Source organism: Vigna unguiculata, chromosome 5 (assembly GCF_004118075.2).
Source record: "Vigna unguiculata cultivar IT97K-499-35 chromosome 5, ASM411807v1, whole genome shotgun sequence".
Taxonomy (NCBI): domain Eukaryota; kingdom Viridiplantae; phylum Streptophyta; class Magnoliopsida; order Fabales; family Fabaceae; genus Vigna; species Vigna unguiculata.
The window spans coordinates 38,609,142-38,629,391 of record NC_040283.1 but is presented as its reverse complement, the minus strand read 5'-3'; the positions used below and the strand labels follow the sequence as shown (position 1 = coordinate 38,629,391).

At 29.8% G+C, this 20,250-nt stretch overlaps 1 protein-coding gene and 1 long non-coding RNA gene across 2 annotated transcripts; both read right to left on the bottom strand.

Moving 5' to 3' along the window:
* Positions 1 to 1,575: 1,575 nt before the first annotated feature.
* LOC114182950 lies at positions 1,576 to 9,744 on the bottom strand. The gene is made up of 4 exons (XR_003604276.1): positions 9,158 to 9,744; positions 8,966 to 9,023; positions 8,648 to 8,753; positions 1,576 to 1,842 (listed from the first exon to the last, which is right to left on the bottom strand). It is a non-coding gene; the product is annotated as an uncharacterized LOC114182950 (long non-coding RNA).
* Positions 9,745 to 16,055: 6,311 nt separating this feature from the next.
* LOC114184126 (transcription factor MYB41) lies at positions 16,056 to 17,943 on the bottom strand. Its single transcript, XM_028071377.1, has 3 exons — positions 17,712 to 17,943; positions 17,360 to 17,489; positions 16,056 to 17,044 (listed from the first exon to the last, which is right to left on the bottom strand). The coding sequence occupies exons 1-3, from the start codon at positions 17,839 to 17,841 to the stop codon at positions 16,180 to 16,182; spliced, it is 1,125 nt and encodes a 374-aa protein (XP_027927178.1). The 5' UTR covers positions 17,842 to 17,943; the 3' UTR covers positions 16,056 to 16,179.
* Positions 17,944 to 20,250: the final 2,307 nt, after the last annotated feature.

Genomic DNA, 20,250 nt, shown 5'->3' with positions numbered 1-20,250 from the left:
CATATAATTATTAATTGTAAATATTTAAATTTAAAAGATTTCAAAACCTATAGAATAAAAAACAAACGTTTCACAATTAGAAAATTAAAAATAGTTAATGACATGATTAATCAATTAATAAAATAAATTTAGAAACAAATGATATAATTATTGATCCCAAAATAAATGTTTTAATTCTATAAAAATATGACAGTTAAAGATACTTTATTTTGAATAATAATAATAATAATAATAATAATAATAATAATAATAATAATAATAATAATAATAATAATAATAATAAAAAATAACACCAATGCTAATATCAATACTAAGGGTAATGTTACTATTATTATTAATATCACCAATATTAATATTATGTATTATGGATATCGTATATCATAAATACAACATCAAAATTGAAATTGAGCTTAAAATGTGATAATATGAACATAAATAGATACAAACGACTTAAAATAATATTTAAAAAGAATATACTATTACCTTATTGTATTTGTAGTAGACTAAATTACAATTTTTTGACGTGTATTAGGTAGTATTGAATATTAATAATATAGGAAATAAATATTAATATTTATGTAATTCATATTTTTGTAAATAAATATTTTTAATATATAATTATATCATGATTAAAATTCATAATAAATGCCTTTTCCAATTTTAAGTATATATTTTTTAAATGGTTATATTGAAAAAAAATCTATTACCTTGTATGGTGCCAAGCAATTCTTAATAGTCGATTTAAAATGGTTATTCAATTGGAAAAATTGATCTGAACTTAGTAAACATGTTAGACAACTGGTACATTGGTACGCACAATTTATGAGAAAATGCAAATTACTAAGGGGTACATTTCTTTAGCAAACTGAAGCGCGATATTTAGAAATTTATACATTTTGCTCTTTAATGTTTCTATTTTCACCGTTTTCAACAGTTACCGTAGTACTAAAGTCTCATAAAAAACAGTACATTGTAATAGAGTTCTACTAAAAAAAAGTGCAACGGTCATATAAAAATATTGCCCTCTATATTACTAAGCAATGTTTAATACCAGTATCATAGTATAAGAAGAAAATATGAAAGACCTGCATCAAAGTTCAAAAAAACAAAAGACATTCAAAAGTTCAAGACGTGCAATGATAGCCCATGAAACCTAATCAAATTACATATTCAAATGTCATATTAATGCATTTTGTATTTTGATATACTTGAATACAATTTTTTTGTTTTTCCATATTGTGTTTATATTTTGGTTATAGACATTGGAAATAAAAATATAAAGCATTACTTATTTTTAATATGAAAACATGAAAAACAACTTGATCTGCTTTTTTCAAAATTTTTATTTCAAGTTTTTCTAGACAAAGATGCAAACCAACATGAGTGAAGTATGCGTTAATGATTGGAAACATATTCAATTCTTCTATGTAAAAAAATCACCACAATCTAATGTCTCTTGGATGGGTAAATCCAAGGAAGTAAAATTGGCTAGAATCATTAACACAAACTGCTCTATCAGTGTAAATTTATAGTCTAACAAAACCTTTGAGAGCAAGGGTCATTTCATTTCCACAGCATCCATAAAGCATATATGTACATAATATATGGTAGAAAAATTATGAAACATGAAACAGCCATAGAAGATGAAGATAAAAAGCCTTTGCTTTTGTGGCCACCTAGCAGTGTCAAATATCTCTTATAGTACATCACGCTCAATGCATGATTGGATGTTCTACCAGTAAATGTAAATTTGCTCATCCATCATCATCACCTCAGAATAGATAGAACATAAGACCATAAAATCTTCTGTATTTAAATATAACCCCGTCAATACATGTGCACCTATCAGTACATAAAAAGATGAAAGAAAAAATTTAATAGTTAACACAAAGCATTTGAGTGATGAATACATATAATATAGTAGTATATACTCAAATAGATACTAACATGAAAAGAGATGAAAAAAGGAGTTGTGTTTGGCATTTGATAACAGGGGGCACTTAAGGGAATTTCCTATTCTAACATACCAGATAGTCGAATAAAGGAACAATTTCACATAAAAAATGTATAATATACATACACAGTTTCAATTCAACCTAGTTGTTATCCAAACTACAAATTTTTTATAGTTACTAAATTCATTAATTGTGGAAGAGGAGGGAAGTAAAAGTTTATAGGAAATATCTAATAGAATACAAAATAAAAAGCCTCTAACTATTAATCAATGAAATAAATTTCATTCATCTCAATGAATAACTAAAAGAATACAATATAAAATAAGTTTCATTTATCTCAATGAATATAAATGACGTCATGTGAGCACCAATATTCATAATACATGTTGATAATCCATTTACATGACTGCTGCAATATCGGTCAAGTCAAATAAAATAACACCTTATGAAAATGTTAGAAACTAATTAAGAAATCCTGACAAAGAAATCATTTCCAATTTTGTCAGATATTGTATTGATTGTTCTCCACCAACCCCGTCCTACAAATAAATTTCATAATCCATCATAATCACAATTCCAGATATAGATTAAAGATATCATGACCATTATAGCACAAAGGATTTCTAAATCAAGAGAATAAAGTTTGAGAGTACGAAAATATGAACAAAGTGGTATGCAACAACTTCCCATTGTAACACTTGGTTTTATTTGGAAAGTAAGGTTACTGTTATAAAATAAAGGTAATAAGAGAGACAAAGGAGAGGAAGAATAGAGAATGAGAGAGTAGGGAGCAACTTCTGTTTGTATGTGTGTCTTATTACTGATAGGACGAGTCCTATTTATAGATACAATATGGTAACCCAGAAAGGATATAAAATCAAATAGTAAATACAAAATATTACATAAAGAGTAATGAATAATATGATTATCAATCATATGAGTAATTGTATAAATCAATGGACGACCATTAATTCATAACACTCCCCCTTGGGTGTCCATTGATAAAAGAATGTGCCTCGTTAAAATCTTACTAGGAAAAACCCTTTGGGATAAAAACCTAGTGAAGGAAAAAGAGTACATCATTCTATATAATATTGTTCTTTGCATCTTCTATTTCTCCCCCTCATGTAAACTTACATCATTAAGATGTCGGAGTCCAATCCTGTGAACCAATTGCTCAAAAGTTCTCCTTGGCAAAGACTTTGTAAATAAATCTGCTAGATTTTCACATGAGCGAATCTTTTGGATCTCTACATCACCATTTCTTTGAAGATCATGAGTGAAAAAGAATTTTGGAAGAATATGTTTTGTTCTGTCTCCTTTAATATATCCTTCTTTCAATTGAGCAATGCATGCACTATTGTCTTCATATATCATTGTTGGTTTCATTTTTCCCAAGGATAAACCACAAGTTTGTCGCACATGTTGAATTATAGACCTTAACCAAATGCATTCACGACTTGCCTCATGTAATGCTAAAATTTCTGCATGATTTGACGATGTTACTGTTATTGTTTGTTTCACAGATCGCCATGAAATCGCTGTGCCACCACATGTGAACAAATATCCTGTTTGTGATCGACCATTATGAGGATCTGATAAATAACCTGCATCTGCATAACCCATTAGATATAATTTTGAATCATTTGGGTAAAACAAGCCCATATTCATAGTGCCTTTAAGGTAACGAAGTATTTGTTTTACTCCATTCCAATGTCTTCTTGTAGGTGAAGAACTATATCTTGCTAACAAATTTACAGCAAATGCTATATCGGGTCGAGTATAATTAGCAAGATACATTAGTGCTCCTATAGCACTAAGATATGGTACTTCAGGACCAAGTAGTTCTTCATCTTTTTCTTGAGGTCTAAAAGGGTCTTTATCAACATCTAATGACCTCACCACCATTGGAGTGCATAGTGAATGTGATTTGTCCATATAGAACTTTTTAAGCACTTTCGTTATATAAGCTTCTTGATGTACAAGAACACCTTTGTTTAAATACTCAATTTGTAATCCCAAACAAAACTTTGTCCTTCCAAGATCCTTCATCTCAAATTCTTTCTTTAAACAATCAATTGCCTTTGTGAGCTCATTAGGAGTTCCAACTATGTTTATGTCATCTACATAAACAGCAATTATGGCAAATTCATTCTCGGATCTTTTCATATAAATACAAGGACAAATAGGGTCATTTTTATACCCTTCCTTTAATAAGTACTCACTTAGACGGTTATACCACATACGTCCTGATTGTTTCAATCCATAAAGGGACTTATTCAATTTTATTGAATAATCCTTTTTAGAATTTGCTTTGTTGGGCACATTAAATCCTTCAGGGAGTTTCATATAAATATCATTTTCCAAAGAGCCATACAAATAGGCTGTAACAACATCCATGAGGTGCAAATTCAAACCTTCTTGTGCAACAAGGCTAATTAAATATCTAAATGTTGTTGCATCCAATACTGGAGAATATGTCTCCTCAAAATCAATACCAGGTCTTTGTGAAAAACCTTGAGCAACTAACCGTGCTTTGTATCTAACAATTTCACCATTCTCATTTCGTTTTTGTACAAAAACCCATCTGTACCCAATAGGTTTTACACCCTCAGGTGTGCGAACTACAGGTCCAAAAACCTTTCGTTTAGCAAGCGAATCTAATTCTGCTTGGATTGCATCTTTCCATTTTGGCCAATCATTTCTTTGCCGACAATCTTCAATTGTCATTGGTTCTTGATCATCATTGTCACTTATAACATCCTTTGCTACATTATATGCAAAAACCTCGTCAATATTGACTTTATTTCGATTCCATATTTTATGATTCATGACATAATTTATTGAGATCTCATCATTTTCAACAATTTCAGGTACCTGAGGTTCTTCTGGAACCGAATCATTGATTATGTCAAAAGAATCTTTTAGGACTTTTACCCCATCGATTAGGCCATCTTGCCTTTTTTCCCTTTTTCTCACACGAGGATTTTTATCTTTGGAACCCAAAGGCCTACCACGCTTTAGGCGTGTTTGAGATTCATTTGCTATATTAGATTGTCCAACAGGAATATCAATTATGATTGGAGTATTAGCAGCGGGTATATGCGACTTAGTTACCCTTTTTGTGTCAGTAAAAGCATCTGGTAATTGGTTGGCCAATTTTTGTAAATGAATTATCCGTTGAACTTCTAGTTCACACTCTTTTGTACAAGGATCAAGATGAGATAATGATAATTCATTCCAACCAATATCCTTTTCCAATTTCTTTCTTTCTCCCCCTAACGTTGGAAAAATTGATTCATCAAAATGACTATCAGCAAATCGAGCTGTAAATAAGTCACCTGTTGATGGTTCAAGATATTTTATTATCGATGGAGAATCATATCCAACATATATTCCCAAACGTCTTTGAGGACCCATCATAGTCCTTTTTGGTGGGGAAATTGGGACATATACAGCACACCCAAAAATTCTTAAATGAGAAATATTTGGTTGTTGACCAAACACCAACTGTAAAGGAGAGTATTTGTGATAACTTGTTGGTCTGATGCGAATCAATACTGCAGCATGCAGAATTGCATACCCCAAGTAGTCATTGGAAGATTAGCTTTCATAAGTAAAGGTCGTGCAATCAATTTTAGACGTTTTATCAATGATTCTGCAAGTCCATTTTGAGTATGAACATGTGCTACTGGATGTTCAACTTCAATTCCAATTGACATACAATACTCATTAAAAGCATGAGATGTAAATTCACCAGCATTATCAAGACGAATTTTCTTAATTGGATAATCTGGGAAGTGGGCTCTTAACTTGATCAATTGTGCTAATAACTTAGCAAATGCTTGATTTCGAGTTGATAGTAAACAAATATGTGACCATCTAGTGGACGCATCAATTAATACCATGAAATATCTAAATGATCCACATGGTGGGTGTATTGGACCACAAATATCACCTTGTATTCGTTCTAAAAATGAGATTGACTCATTTCTAATTTTTTCTGGTGATGGTCTTATTATCAATTTTCCCTGCGAACATGCAGTACATGAGAAATCATTGGACTGAAGAAGCTTTTGACTTTTAAGTGGATGTCCACATGAGTTTTCAGCTATTTTTCGCATCATGATATATCCAGGATGACCCAACCGATCATGCCAAACAAGGAATTCATTCTTATTTGTAAGCTTCTGGCTTACAATAACATGCGTCTCAATCGCATTAATATATGTGTAGTACAAGCCATAAGAGAAGGCTGATAATTTCTCCAATACACATTTTTTATTTGACTCAATTTGAGTGATATAAAGATATTCAACATCTCCTTCATTATTTGTCTCAATATGATATCCATTTAGACGAATATCCTTGAAACTTAATAAGTTTCTATTGGACTTAGGAGAATAAAATGCATTTTTAATATGCAATCTTGTACCTCTTGGCAGAAGTACTGTAGCTCTTCCAGAGCCTTCAATTATATTTGTAGTACCAGAAATAGTACTAACATTGACTTCTCGCATTACCAAAGTAGAGAAAAATTTATTACTCTTGAGAATTGTATGAGTTGTTGCACTATCAGCAAGGCACAGATCCTCATCATTGGTGTTAATGCCAATATTCATTCTTCATATAAACATAAATATCAATATTAGAGATTACTTTGTAAGAGGAGAGAAAAAAAAATAAAAAAATAAAATAGAGGATTTTATTCATAAAAACATAAAAACTTGTACATATAAAAGCAACATGAATTAAATATAAAACATTGTCTTAAAATTTAATCATAAAATAAAACTATTTTCTAACACTCCCATCACCAATAAGGTGATCAATGCTTCCATCGGGTTTAGAAAAGAAATCACCAATATCAAGATGAGTAGTATCCATATGACCATAATCAGAATCACCATCTTCATAAGCAAAGTGTGTTTCTACATTCTTCTTTTTAAGTGATTCTTGGTAGAGTTCAACAAGATGCTTTGGTGTATAACAGGCACGGGTCCAATGACCTTTACTACCACAACGGTAACATATATTTTCAGCCTTTTTGCCATTATTTTCACCCCTTTCTTTTTCCTTTTTCGCATTCTTGTTCCACTTCTGTTGATGAAGTTTCTCTTTGAAATTTCCTTTATAACCATGTCCACGACCATGATTAATAGCACGACCACGACCACGACCATGGCTACGACCACGGCCAAAATTACGACCACGATTATTATTATGGTCTTGACCTCGTCCATGATTATATGGATCAGATGTTGCTGCATTCACTTCTGGGAATGGAGCAGAACCAGTTGGTCGGGCCTCATGATTTTTCATCAAGAGCTCATTATTTTGTTCAGCCACAAGAAGGCATGAAATCAATTCAGAATATTTGTGAAAACCTTTTTCACGATACTGTTGTTGCAAAAGCAAATTAGTTGCATGAAAAGTTGAGAATGTTTTTTCCAACATATCCTCATCAGTAATTCTTTCTCCACATAGAGTCAATTGAGAAGTAATTCTAAACATTGCAGAATTATATTCACTTACAGTTTTAAAATCTTGCAACCGTAAATGCATCCAATCATAACGAGCTTTTGGCAAAATCACGGTCTTTTGGTGGTCATATCTTTCTTTTAAATTTTTCCATAATACAGAAGGGTCTTTTATAGTAAGGTATTCAATTTTCAACCCTTCATGAAGATGGCGACGAAGGAAAATCATAGCTTTAGCTTTATCTTGTTCAGATGCTTTATTTCCTTCTTTAATAGCATCACCCAGACCCATTGCATCTAGATGAATCTCAACATCTAAAATCCATGATAAATAATTCTCCCCCGAAATATCAAGGGCCGCAAATTCAAGCTTTGCAAGATTTGACATGTTTTAGAACTAGCACATAAAATATTAATATAATCAAATTTCATGTATGAAATTATTAAAATCAAATAATAATAATAATAATATGACAGAGAAAAATAAATCAAACAATTATCATTACACAAAAAAAAATGAGATAAAGTTTGTGAATGAGAAAAAGATTAGAAAGAACCTCGGTTAAGGAATGTAGAGCGTTGTTCTTAGGGAGAAAAAAAATATGCCTTCACGCTCAGTTGGATAACCCTCGTGCTGATAACGTATTATAAAATAAAGGTAATAAGAGAGACAAAGGAGAGGAAGAATAGAGAATGAGAGAGTAGGGAGCAACTTCTATTTGTATGTGTGTCTTATTACTGATAGGACGAGTCCTATTTATAGATACAATATGGTAACCCAGAAAGGATATAAAATCAAATAGTAAATACAAAATATTACATAAAGAGTAATGAATAATATGATTATCAATCATATGAGTAATTGTATAAATCAATGGACGACCATTAATTCATAACAGTTACAATATTATCAAGAGCAGCAACAAAACAATTACAACCACAATGATGAATGTGTATCATCTCAGTCATTAATATTAATAGTCATTTATACCTGCAATCATCATATGAAGTTATAACAGCAAGTCCCTATATGGGACAAAAATTAAGTTTGGGTCCATTCTAAAATGAATTCAAATAAAAAAAGAAAGTCATTAATTGATGTTAATAACCATGTCTACCAAATAAAAAATAGCTATAAAAGTAGCAACAAAACAATAAAAAAAATGAAAAGAGAATAATAAAATACTGATATGATCATTAAATTATACTTACTTTCAAATCATTAGCAAGTTTTAAATTTTCTTCAAGATAACCTTTTCTTGAAGCCAAATCATTAGACGCACAGAGAGATAACTTCATTTTGCTCCTCATCAATTGCCTAATAAAAATGTAACATTCAAAGTTTAAGATTGATATCATATAAGTAAGATGGTAAAATACAACAATAATTTACAAACATATTTACTAATCATTTTTAGTTTAGAGAATTGTCTCTCTAGTTTGCATTTCTATTCAATAGCTGTAGTTCCTGCTACCATTAAATTTAGTTAATTTCCTTAAACATAAGTGACACATTTATATTTTTTGTACCTTCGTGCGGGAAAAAACAATTTTTTCATGGAGGGATCTCCTATTCTTGCCTGCTTGCCTGTGAATAAAGAATTTTTGGGATCTTTTTAGAGTATATCTATCATTGCATTCATACATATTAAGAATATATATGAATTTAGAGTGATTTCAATCTAAAACCATGAAGGAAAAATATGGAGAAGGCAAACTTACAGTAAACCTTCAGCAACTCCAAACACGCAGATCAAGGATTATGCTCCCTAAGGTTTCATAAGGACAAAGAAAGGAAAAACATTAGATACACATTCACATGGAAAGGCTTTTTTGGATTATAAAACATATTCAAGATACAAAACAAATAGAAACATCAAGATAGAAAACAAAACCTTAACAAAAAAAGCCAAAGCAAACCTTAACTGCAAAAGCTAAAACAAACCTTAACAACAATCATCTCATGAAAGAAAACAAAACCTTAATAACAAAACCAACAAACAAACCAACCATCAATATAATAAACAAATATACAAAAATAAAAACAAACCACAAACCCATTTGATAGATCCACGAAAATACGGTAATAGGAAATGGAAACAAAACAATCAGTTGATTAAGGAGAACAAAACCTTAACAGAAAAAAGCCAAAGGAAAAATATATAAATTTGGGGTTTCAAAAATATGAGCAGGAGAGAAAGGAGAGACTGTTCGCAAGTTCATTCCACAAAAGCACCACAAAATATAAAATTTCAGTCGTGGCTAGAAGCTTCCTCGACAATTGATCTGCAAAGGGCCTTAGATCCTTATCCATGAGTCTTATTTTCTTTGACGTCAAAGCACTTCAATCTGCAAAAAAATCAAAACTTTCATAAAAAACAGTCACCACAAAGTAAAAAAAAAATAACAGAACACAAAGTAAAGAAAAAATAACAGAGTATGAAGAAAAAGAAAGAAGAAGGATCCACAAAGAAGAAGAAAAAAAAGAAAAAAGGATGAAGAACAGCAAAAACTTCTGTAAACCTTCAACAACAACAACAATCACAAAAAAAAAAGACCAACAAAAAAAATAAATAGAAGAAAAACTTACCTACACCAACCAAAACTTCTGTCAACATGCAACAACAACAATCAACCCAAAAAAAGCATTAAAAAAATATCTTCCACCCAAAACTTCTGTTAACATTCAATAACAACAATCAGCCAAAAAAAATAAACAACCAAAAGAATATTTAAAACACTTACGGTGTTGGTATGAAGTAGAAGAAAGAAGAAGCAATGGACTTGAAGAAGAAGAAGAAGGAAAGCAAAAGACGGAGAGGAAGAAAGATAATGGAAGAAGAAAAAAAATCAAATACCTCGATCAACTGCAATGGCTTGAAGAAGAAGGCTCCGCCTGTCAGCAAACGTCAATCACCATTTAATGCTTTCAGCTGAAAAAAAATAAAACCCAAAAGACAAAATTACCCTCAATTTGAGACAGGTGTCAATTAATTACGATGTCTATCTCAGTAAATTACCTATACTAAGAATTTCTTAGATATATAGTAGATAGTGTATTTTAGTTACAGTATCAAAACTGTGCAGTGAGTGGAACGAATTTTGATGGTTTTCAATATATTTACAAAGGAAAAAACAGAAATTGATACAAGAAATTTAAGAAAACGGTGATTAAAATTGTAACAATTATTACTCAATAAGTCATTTTTTCTATTTGCAGCGTTTTCAAGTTTCAGAGTTGTCACCCCTTTTCTTACATTTGAGTAGCCTAGTTATATTCTATCCATTTTTTTATTAGTTAAGTCAAAATAAAACAAAGGAAAAAAAATATAAATTGTAATAATTGTTTCAAAATCGCCCATGTTACACCATATGATTCTACTCAATTAATGTTTTGCGGCAATTATCGTATGCTAACTTCCTTTTGATCTAGCGTTGTTCCTTTTTCGATTTTGTCCAACAAACATCTTTCTTAATGCCACCTATCTTGATGCCTACTCAAATTTTTGATCCAATTAACATGATTCTTTGTTCACTTTAACTCATGTATTGACTTTTCTTTCGATATCTATTCTCAATACTCGTGTCTCGATTTCCTTTTAATAATGTTCCTCACATACTTCTCTTACTTACATCACGTCATTCTTTTTTATGTCTTCAACCTTGAGATGTCTAAATTTCAATACCCTCAAAAGATGTATATTTAATTAGGTATTATTATTATTATTATTATTATTATTATAAACAATTATTTGAAATTAAAAAAGTAATTATTAAAATGACAAAACTTAAAAAAACAATTGTGTACACAGGCAAATCTCTTTTAATAGTATAGACAAATTTTATTATGTATAACTATTTAAATTAAAAAAAATAGCTACTAAAAGATAAAATTGAAAATTACCTTTTTTGTTATGAAAAAATATTTAAATTTAAAAAGTAGTTATTAAAAAGATAAAACTAAAAAAAATTATGGGACAAATCTCCTTTAATATGTATAACATCTCATTTAATAATATAAACTAGTAAATAAAATATTATATGGTCTGATAAAGCAAAACAAATAGCTAAGAGAATATAAAATATTTGTGCAGTTATCCAAAAGAAATAACTATAAAATATAATATAAACAAATTGCACCAAAAATCACTCAGAGTTTACACAATAGGAAACTAACTGTAGACAACTTCTAGGACCCCACACTACTCAGTGGGCTCATTGTTATACATCAAAAGGGTATCATTGCTTGCTTTCCCAACCACATACAAGGTTAATCCCATTTATGCCTAGGGCCCAATACATCCTACGATTAGAATCTCTTGCTACTCTCATCACATAACTCATTCTACTCTATTTGAGTGTGAATGATTATTAGAGTTCATGATACCTTCCTTAGTGACATATCATATATCAAGGCATACACTAATAATACCATCACCAATAATTTATGCTTGAAACTCTTTAAAACATCATAACTTCTCATTCCATACCAATTATCATCTTGCATACTCAAAACAACAATTTCACCTCAAATTATAATAAAGAAAGCCATAAAACATGCTTAGTACCAATTATAGATGAATTAAAATACCTAAACAGTGAAACAAACAAAATAGGGCATGTAGCGTTAATCGCTATTTGCCTCGTAAAAATGGGCACTCAGTGCCAACATTCCAATGCTCAGCACTATGGAGCTCAAATGCTCCTAGACATGCAGGAGTTTCCAGCGCTCAATGCCACCTGGTCGATGCTCAAGGCCAATCAACTCGTAAAAGCTGGCACGACATTCAACGGTGTCATTGTGAGGCTTATCGTTGTATCAGAAACTCATAAATTTTGTATTGATTTAGGAATATTGAACCTGTCCAATGAATCAATTTAGTACTCTTCTTTTATTACTTTGAGTCAAAATAGTTTTTCATCAGATAAAACTTGTACCAAATGGATCAATTGCTCAGATTTCCATTACCTCACTAACAAACCAAAGCAATTCACAAACATTCAATATAAAATTATGAATTCAAATTACACAAGATCACAATTGTCATACATGTTATATCGGGTTCATCAATCATAACCAAATTTCATCCCTAATTCAAAAAAGCAACAACATAAAAACATCAATTTGATAAACTGACACCACACAAATCATGAAGACTAGCTTCCCTTACCTAAAGAAAAGCTCAATTGGCTTAGTAATATCAACACCTTTCCTAAGCCACATGGTACTCTATCTATACATAGAAATACCACAGAGATGATCACATCATACCCTCATAACCATTGATAAGTAAATAACCAAACAGAAGACAAAAGGAGCACATGCAATCTCAAAGGAAGACACTTGCAAAGATTATCAAGATTACACAAAAAGAAAGAGCTGAAAACTAACTTACTCAAATGGAGGAATTGATCGAATGGACTTGAAGATCTCATCACAAGGATCATACAAGTTGTCTCTAATATTCAAACAGGTGATCACATGATTAGATAGCTCAGAGAGGGGGAAGAGAGCTCTAAAAAAATTATTTTTTGAAATGTTTGAAAGTAATAAGATCTCTTTATGAAATTTCTATTTATAGTTAAATATTTTATGTTTAAAATAGTAGAGTCTCATAATTTTAAATAGTATCACTCTTAAAATACTATTTTCTAGATTCTCACGATATACATAATTATTTAAATTTGGGAAAGTATAAAGATAAAATTGAAAAATAATTTTTATCATAAACAATTATTTAATCTAAAAATGTAGTTATTAAAATGGTAAAATTGAAAAAACAAATTGTATATACATAGTGAATCTTCAACAATATAGATAATAATAAAATATTTTCTAGTTTTACTATTTTTAATAATTATTTTTTAAATTTAAGTAATTACTACAATAAAAAAAACTATTTTCATAATCAAAAATTATGTATAATAAAATTACAAAAAATCATTTATATATTTTTATAAAAATTATTGTATAGTATATTAATATTTTGTATTTTAATAATCAAAATTTATTTTATGGTTTAATAAACCTTATGTTATGGTAAAAGAAGAGTGGGATACATACAGAGGCATGTATTTCTACTAATATATACAATAGATTTTTTATTAAATAATTAAAAAGAATTACTGTACCAAAAAGATATTTACAAATTGTTATAAATTTTAATGATACTTACTCTAATAAATGAAAACGACTTTTTTTTCTCAAAGAAGTAAATAATTTCATGAAAAAACAGAATGACTTCTAATTTTAATTTATATATATATATATATATATATATATATATATATATATATATGAATTTGTCAAATTTTAAAACAAAATAGTTTTATATAAACGATTGTCTCAAGGCTACCAATTACAGCCCTGCATATCATCACAGGCATACTTTCGAGTGATTCTTTTAAAGAAATTTTAAGGGTGAAAAAGAGAAATTGGATCCTATAAGCTGAAGTTAATGTGTATATAAGCTAGTATCTTACATAACTTTTTTAGTTTTAAATTTTTAATTTATTCATAAAATAGTTTTAATTTATGAAAAAACACGTTTAATATATATTTTTTTTCAAATTTTATAGAAACTTCTCCAAAAGACTCTTGGTAACCTTGCATATAAATTATAAATAATAAAATTGTTATTGTTTACAAATTAATGGCATCAAAACTGATGTTTTATTTTTTTTAATAAACATGAAAAAAGTTCTTCTAGTGTTATATATGATATTTTTCTAAAACGTTTAATCACAACACAAGCTATTGAAAGAAACAGGAGGAATAGTTAATTAATGAATTAATTATAGCATGTGAAACATGCAGGTAGCAGAGCCAGGTGTAATGAGCTTAATGCTATAGACATGGAAAATCTTCATATGTTCGGAGTTTTATTTTAGTAATAAAAATAAATATAATTGAATAATATTTGATTTTGAAAACACAAGATAGTGATGTACAGTGTAATAATACTCACAGTAGGTTGGTCAAAACTTTGAAGAACAAGTAGAAACGTAGACGTAACTTTGGTGCCTCATGCATTAATCTTTATTTTCCATTCACTGTTGCCTTCAACCCTAATCTTTTCCACCTTTCAATTTCTGCATCACTTTTGAAGTGGTCCCGAACTTCTCAAACATAGAATCGGACACAAAAGTATGCCACCGAAAAAAGAAAAACTAACATGTTTTCAGACATTGAAACGATAATATAGACAACTTTGTGTTCTGTAAAAGCTTAAGGAACAAGCCTTTCACTTTCTTCAAATTATTAATAAAAGACTCAGACCCATTTTATGATCAGACAGTGTATATGATGATAAGAAAGTAATCAATTTTATAATGATTTTCTTACTACTTTGATTTTATTTCAATCATTACAATGTTATTAAAAACTAGTTAAATCAGTATAATTGTTATAATAATTATCGATAACATAGCATTCGACTGATTGTAGTAGTAATTATATTATCAATTTTTCTATAATTATTTTTTCAGTTGAAACTATTATTTCAAACCAGTTAACAAATTTTATACCCAATTTTCCTATCAGATCAATCTTGCAGTCAAGCTTTGGAATTGCGTTTCTGACTGATTGAACTGGCCAATTCCATGTGGTTAGATTGCGTAAGGCGAAAATATTATATTTAACGTTTTCTCTTTTTGATTATATGATATTTTCTCTAATAAAGTGAATTTCTCTTAAAGTGGATAGATAAATAGAGTTATACTACTCGAGTTTCTTTGTAAATATTAACATCGCTATATTTCAAACTAAATCAATAAAAATAATAATGATTTTTTTTTTAAAAAAAAAATTATAAATGTTGTAAACAAATTTACCTTCTCTTATTTTACACATGTAATTTAGAGAGTAATATTGAAAGTGTTCTTATATAAAATTATCAAAATATAGTTTATCATTTAATTTGTTGTTAAAATTTACTAATTCAAATTTTTTCAACTGATTTTCATAAATTTTATGATTAAATTTATGACATTTTTTTTTTTGTAAAAGTGTCTGCGAAGAATATTTTAAAATAAACTAATTATCGATTAAAATTACTCAAATTCCATTCACATATTTGGAAGAAGGAAATACAACAAGTTCTAATTAAGTGCATGTTTAAATTTATATTAGATATAATCCACAATCACATTGAAATATAAATTGTGATTTTAGATAAATGAGTAGATGAAAAATGGTTAATAGCACGTGTCTACCTAAGTAGTTCCAATATATAGTTTGCTTAAACTTTTAATAAATGGCAGAATCATATATATGGGCAGTGTTAATTAATTAAGCCATTTAATTGAAATTTTATGAGAAATAATTCGTGTGCTCGGTTATAATTTTGACAATTAATTCTAGCATGCTATTCATTTATTCTTGCCACCTATTTAAGTTAAGTAGCTAGGTTAACTTAATATCATGAATGGACAAAGTTATATATTTGTTTAATATAATTTGAAATATATGAATATGTATAATGTATAACTCATTTTTCTCTAATAGTTTTTAGTTATTTATTTCTAATGTTTTCATACGGCCACGAGACAAGACATTAAATATTTAAGGAAAATTAAACATATAAACTCTCAGAAAAAATGGAATGAAAGAAGCTAGAAAATATATAGTAATAAATAAATATTTCATACATATATGATTGTAATACCAAAGTCTGAACCGAAATAAACAAATTTTGAGATACTAAAACAAATCACACAGCTGAACTAGCAATAATGGAGTTGAATCACAAAAGTCCAGAGTCATTCAAGCCATTGGAAATGTTGTACATTAACATGTTGCTGCCGTAAGTGTCTCTTTCATCTTCTGTGGTTCCGTTGACAAAGGTCGTGGAAGATGATGAGTTCAAAGCACTTGGGCTGGAAGATGAAGTTGTGGAAGATAACAGTGAGCTTAAATTGAAATTCGGCACCCCCTCGTTGTTACACAGATTCTGATTTTCCAAGAGACTGTTGAATATGGTGTTGAACTTGGGTGAAGAGAAACACTGCATAGCTGATGATGATTGCGCAACTGATAGGTCTGAAATGTTGTCTCCATTGTTACAGTGCCACAGATTTGGAAGGGTGTTTTGGTGGCTAAAAGAGGTAGGAATCGGAGAGGTTTGATTCTCTAATTTACTTTTCATGAGTTGGTGGAGTTCCATGTTCAATGGATTAGACTTAGAAATCAGGTTTTCTTGAAGTGAAACCTGGTTTGGTTGGAAGGTTTGTAAGGTATCATGAAGCTGCATTTGGGAAGATTGGGGTTGATTTTGCAAGAGTTGGTTATCATTTTGGTGGAAATTACTATGGTTGAATACATTATCAGGGTTAACGTTGTTTCTGGTTTGACACGAGAGAAGAGTGGAGAGCAAACTCAGAAGCTGGCTTGGGTTTATCACTGATCTTCCTGAAGGGTAGTTAAATTGGGGTGATGAATTGAACAAAGATGTGTTGAGAATGGAGGCAAGTTGAAGAACATCAAGGCGTGGTGCGTGAGTCACAGGATCAATCCCCATCTTGAAAAGCTTTTTCTTGATGTGGGTGTTCCAATAATTCTTGATCTCATTATCTGTTCTTCCTGGCAAGTTAGCAGCAATTGTAGACCACCTGCGCAGGACAAAAATTTCCATTTAGAAATCAATAATAATTAATTTGCTGTGCTGCAACCAGACAAAAGAAAAGAAAATATTGTTTGTTATTGTATGCATCATTGACTTTGCATAGTTGTCTAGCTACTACAAAATGAATTTTAATGGTTCACAGGGTCTAAAGTCCATGCATTAGTTGGCGATTCTGTATACCATACATATAAATTCAAAAAGGGTTCTTTTTTTAAATACATTGTTAAAGTAGACTGAGGAAATATGCATGTACCAACAAGAAAAAAAAGGTTATTAGGACAAAAAATAATGCAGGACTTACTTGTTTCCCAAAACACTGTGTAACTGGATTATGGCTTCTTCTTCTTCAAATGAGAATCTCCCTCTCTTTATATCAGGTCTCAAGTAGTTCGCCCAGCGAAGCCGACAACTCTTTCCACATCTTCTTAGTCCTATATTTATGTTTTTGCAAAACAAAAAACACAAAGCTTTATGTTAGGTTAATCTTTTTCTGGTCTGACTCGGTTTCCAGCAATATTTTATTAACAGATATATAATACAAGATTCATTTGAAGTTTGTTCGATAACTGTGTGAAGCAGAAAGTTGGCAAAATCTTGCATAAAGCTAGTTAGAACCACTAGGTCTCTTAAGAATAAAGTATAATTACTGTTACCTGCATTTTTGGGTAGGGTTCGCCATTTGCCATGTCCATGTTTTTGAATGTAATCGATGAGTTTCTGATCTTCCTCTGGGGTCCAAGGACCCTTCTTGAGGCCATTTTTTTCAGTAGAGGACTTGGTCATGATGAAGATGATGGAGCAATAATCACAGAAAATTCCGAACACGTCTCTGATGATGAAGGGTTATAGTTTGTGTCTGAAAAACAGAAAGAGAAAAAGAAAGGAGCGTAATTAGTAGCTGTAGGATAATGAGGGAGAAAGCGTGTGTATATATAGTAGAAGCTAAGTGGAAGGCAATCTACCTAAGAAACATGTTGAAGTCAATGGGATTCGGTACCGTCCTTTCACTCCTATGTTTATTACTTGCTTGACGTGTCTATAATCTTCACAAAATTTACAAATACACTCCCACGTAGGATCAACATTGAAATTTAAAAATTTATATTATGAGTCAAGATGAACTTTTTATATGTTCCCCATTTTTATTTTTATTTTCTGATTACACCCTCATTTTTATTTTTATTGTACAGTAAAAATTAGCTGAGTAGTAAATGTTCTTTTTTATTTCAGTGAAATAGAAAGAGAGTATATATAACTTTGAACTTATTGAACAAAATGAACAGAGTACAAACTGAGGAAATGAGCTCACTTTCGTAATGAACCGAGACTATTCTTGTCGTGATGAGTTTGAATTTGACTCAATTTAATTCACTTCAACGTTCACTCTATCACTAGTTTCAGACCCTCACCATCATAAGTTTGAACTATATTAAACATTGCTACTTAAATATTATTACAGCCATCACATTCAATATCTCACTGTAGTTTGAGAGGTTATTTAATAGTTAAAAAAATATTTTGAGAATCCAGAAATATATACTTACGTTTTGAAATAAATATTTTTATCGTACTTTGTCTAAGTCTAAAGTTAAAATTTATATTCACTTATAAAATTTTATTTGATGTTAAATCTCTACCACATTAACAAAGAACAAATCTAATTTGGATAAGTTTTTTAATAGGTTAAATATATATTTTGGTTCCTAAAATTTGACACAAAATTAAAATTTATCTTTATTTTAAATTTTGATATAATTTTGTTCTCAAACTTTAAAAATAAATAAATATAATATTTCTAATCCAACTGAATTAAATTTCTTAAAAGTATTAAATGATGGTGTAGCCCGACTTTTGAACTATTTGAGACATTCCAAGACATTTCAACTCAAATGTTAACTTAAAATATTGATTAGTGCATATGGATTAATGCATAAAAAAATTAATGTCGTTAGGTTAAAAAGATTATAGTCCATATTTTTAAAATTTAAAAATTGAAATGTATCAAAGTTTAAAACATAAATGAATTTCAATTCTGCATCAAGATGATTATAAATATATTTAATATTTTTTAAATAATTCCAATACTATATTAAGATTAGACTTCAAATCTACCTTAATCCTAGAAACTAAATTATAAATTAAAAAGTGAGGTTCTTATCATTTATATGATATAAATTTGATTTTTTAATCGGTATGGATCCCCAATAAAATGTGTTAAATAAATTCTGTAAGAAATTGTTAACACTAGAATAACAAGTTTGAGTGAGTCACTGTGCAGCAGACATTGTTATAGTTGTTGAGCATGATGAGAGGGTGAGTTTAGCGTGGATTGTGTTGTGCATGATCGATGAACATGCAACAGAATAACCCTACCATAATAGACTGTGCTACAGTGCAGCACCGATATGCTACGTATTCATCGCAAGCTCATGCATATAACTAGCCTCAGCTGTTATGCAAGATTTTCACTGTTTGAGGTTGAACTTCTATCAACACCACATCGCAAAACGTCTTCTTCAGACTATATCTACCTTTTCAAACACACAAATAAATAACACCCTTTCCTTTTATTTTTACATGTCACTTCATCAACAGTGTCTTCGATTTCATTTCATTAATCTTTGTTCATGCATGACGCGTTTCTAAGTTCTAACTTTGTTCACAGAAACTGTATGGTCAAATAATTGTTTTATGTTCGTATATGAATTGTTTTATTCTGCAAATTATAGTTTTTCCATTAGAAAACAGAAATATATCTTTGAATCAAGTGTGAAGTATTTTATCAGTTTCAAAATAAGTTTTCTAACACAGAAAAAAGAACAAGCTTTCCCATCACTGGTTTTTGACCATCTTCTGTCGCCAGCTTGCTATCTGTAAAGTAAAATCTTATCTTTTTTTCGCATTTATTCTTCATCATGTGGAAACTTTGTTTCGCTCCTATGAGTTTGAGATACCTTGATTGCTTATGGAAAATGAACTCTGCAGTAGGTTGGCTGCACCAGTAACTAAATTTCAAATCACGTGGATTTTAAAATTATGATAATAAGTCATAGGTAATATAGTAACGAGTCCTAAATTTATACTTTTATTGATTGTGAAGTAAAAAAAAAATTAAACAACCGTACTAACCGAAAAAAAAAAAGAAAATTTTAGATATATATATATATATATATATATATATATATATATATA